This window comes from Onychostruthus taczanowskii, unplaced genomic scaffold (assembly GCF_017590055.1).
Source record: "Onychostruthus taczanowskii isolate IOZ18803 unplaced genomic scaffold, ASM1759005v1 scaffold368, whole genome shotgun sequence".
NCBI classification, from domain to species: domain Eukaryota; kingdom Metazoa; phylum Chordata; class Aves; order Passeriformes; family Passeridae; genus Onychostruthus; species Onychostruthus taczanowskii.
Genome location: NW_024501104.1, coordinates 39,365 through 41,859, shown reverse-complemented (window position 1 = coordinate 41,859; position 2,495 = coordinate 39,365). Strand labels below are relative to the sequence as shown.

The window sequence follows — 2,495 nt, the reverse complement described above, 5'->3', positions numbered from 1 at the left end:
TTCCCTTCCCTTCCCTTCCCTTCCCTTCCCTTCCCTTCCCTTCCCTTCCCTCTCCCGAATTCCCAGCGGTGTCACCTGCGGAGCCCGGGATCGGGATCGGGGCCGGGATTTGGGATCGGGGCCGGGATTTGGGATCGGGGTCGGGATTTGGGATCGGGGCCGGGATTTAGGATCGGGGCCGGGAATTGGGATCGGGGCCGGGAATTGGGATCGGGGTCGGGATTTGGGATCGGGGCCGGGATTCGGGATCGGGGCCGGGATTTAGGATCGGGGTCGGGATTTGGGATCGGGGCCGGGATTTAGGATCGGGGCCGGGATTCGGGATCGGGGCCGCTCCCCAGCGGATTCCAGGCCCCACCCCAGCCTCGCTTCCCTTCCCGGGAATTCCCGGAGCTCCCCCGGCCTCCAAAGAGCCCCGAAAATTAAACCTGGAAATCCCGGCCCCAAAACCCTCGGGAATTCCCGAATTAAATCCCGAATTAGGGATGGGGTTGAACGCTGGAGGCTCTGTAGGGGGAAAAGTCAAAATTCCCCAAATCCTCCCCCCAGGACCCGGCTCTGGCTCCTCCCGCTGCTGTTTTAACCAAAATTGGAGTTTTTCCAAGGGAAACTGAGGCTGGGGAGGAGAACCCAAGGGGAAAACTGGGAGGAAATGGGGTTCTGCTCCCCTCCCCTGCAGGCACAAAAAACCAAAATGAAAATAAAGCTGGAAATGAGAGGAAAACAAGATTTTATGGATGTTGGAAAAACTGTATTTGTTTTGGGATGAGAAGTGCTGGAATTGGGCAAAGAGCAGAGGAGGAACTAGGAGGTCACCTCAGCACTTCCTGTGGATATTTGGGGAGAAAAAGGAGATATTTGGGAAAATCCCAGCCACACACCAGAGCTGTGAGGGGAATCTCCCTGCCCAGCCCCAATTTTGCCTGGTTTTACCCCAAAATCCACCCCTTGGATTTGCTTTTTCCCTTAGGAAATGACACCGGGACGGGCAAACTTTAATTCATTTTCACCTTCATCATCATCAATTTGGGGCAAAAAGTTTGGGAAAAGGGTCAAAGCCAGACCCGCAGCTGCTTTTTCCTGGGAAGCAGCAGCACCAGGAATCTGTAATTAATTGGTTTTGGACTAATTAAACTCCCCTAATGAGGCCACCGAAGGCGAGGGGTGGTGCCGGGACAGGGAGGATCCCCCTTCCCAAATTCCATTTTACTGGAGGCGAATCCTGAACTCTCGTGGGGAAATCCTCCACGGGCAGAATGATTTTGGGGGGTTTTAACCAGAATTCCAGGAGTTTTAACTGGAATTCCAGGAGTTTTAACCGGAATCCCAGGAGCTTTAACCAGAATTCCAGGAGTTTTAACTGGAATTCCAGGTTTTAACTCCAATTCCAGGAGTTTCACCCCAATTCCAGGAGTTTCAGCCCCAATTCCAGGAGTTTCACCCCAATTCCAGGAGTTTCAGCCCAATTCCAGGAGTTTCAGCCCCAATTCCAAGAGTTTCAGCCCCAATTCCAGGAGTTTCACCCCAACTCCAGGAGTTTCAGCCCCAATTCCAGGAGTTTCACCCCAGTTCCAGGAGTTTCAGCCCCAATTCCAGGCGTTTCACCCCAATTCCAGGAGTTCCAGCCCCAGTTCCAGGAGTTTTTGCCCCAATTCCAGGCGTTTCACCCCAATTCCAGGAGTTTCAGCCCAGTTCCCGCGGCCGTGGGTGCAGCGGGCGGAGCTGGGAGCTCAGATCCTCACGACCTGGGCGGCCACGCAGGGGCTGCTCCGGGGGGCGTCCCCGGGGCTGTCCCCGGGCTTCTCTGCAGGACTGTCCCCGGTTCCGTCCCCGGTTCTGTCCCCGGCTCCGTCCCCGGCTCCGTCCCCGGCTCTGTCCCCAGTTTTGTCCCCGGTTCTGTCCCCGGCTCCGTCCCCGGCTCCGTCCCCGGCTCTGTCCCCAGTTTTGTCCCCGGTTCTGTCCCCGGCTCCGTCCCCGGCTCCGTCCCCGGCTCTGTCCCCAGTTTTGTCCCCGGTTCTGTCCCCGGCTCCGTCCCCGGCTCCGTCCCTGGTTCTGTCCCTGGCTCTGTCCCCAGTTTTGTCCCCAGTTCTGTCCCCGGCTCTGTCCCCAGTTCTGTCCCCGGTTCTGTCCCCGGCTCCGTCCCCGGCTCTGTCCCCGGCTCTGTCCCCAGTTTTGTCCCCGGTTCTGTCCCCGGTTCCGTCCCCGCGCCGCTCCCTGCGCAGCAGCAGCCGCCCGTAGGTGCCCCCGGCCTGGCCCTTGGTCAGACGGCCGGGGTTGATGCAGACACAGCCCAGGACATCCTGCGGGGACAGGACAGGGACAGGGGACAGGGATGGGGATGGGGACAGGGATGGGGACAGGGATGGGGATGGGGACAGGGATGGGGACAGGGATGGGGATGGGGACAGGGATGGGGACAGGGATGGGGATGGGGACAGGGATGGGGACAGGGATGGGGATGGGGACAGGGATGGGGACAGGGATGGGGATGGGGA

At 59.1% G+C, this 2,495-nt stretch overlaps 1 protein-coding gene across 1 annotated transcript in view; it reads right to left on the bottom strand.

Moving 5' to 3' along the window:
* Positions 1 to 1,730: 1,730 nt before the first annotated feature.
* The window catches only part of POLA2 (DNA polymerase alpha 2, accessory subunit), a 10,972-nt gene continuing 10,207 nt past the window's right edge, over positions 1,731 to 2,495 (bottom strand). The window contains exon 17 of the mRNA XM_041411649.1: positions 1,731 to 2,300. Within this exon, the coding sequence (XP_041267583.1) occupies positions 1,731 to 2,300 (570 nt within the window). The remainder of the gene's footprint in view (positions 2,301 to 2,495) is intronic.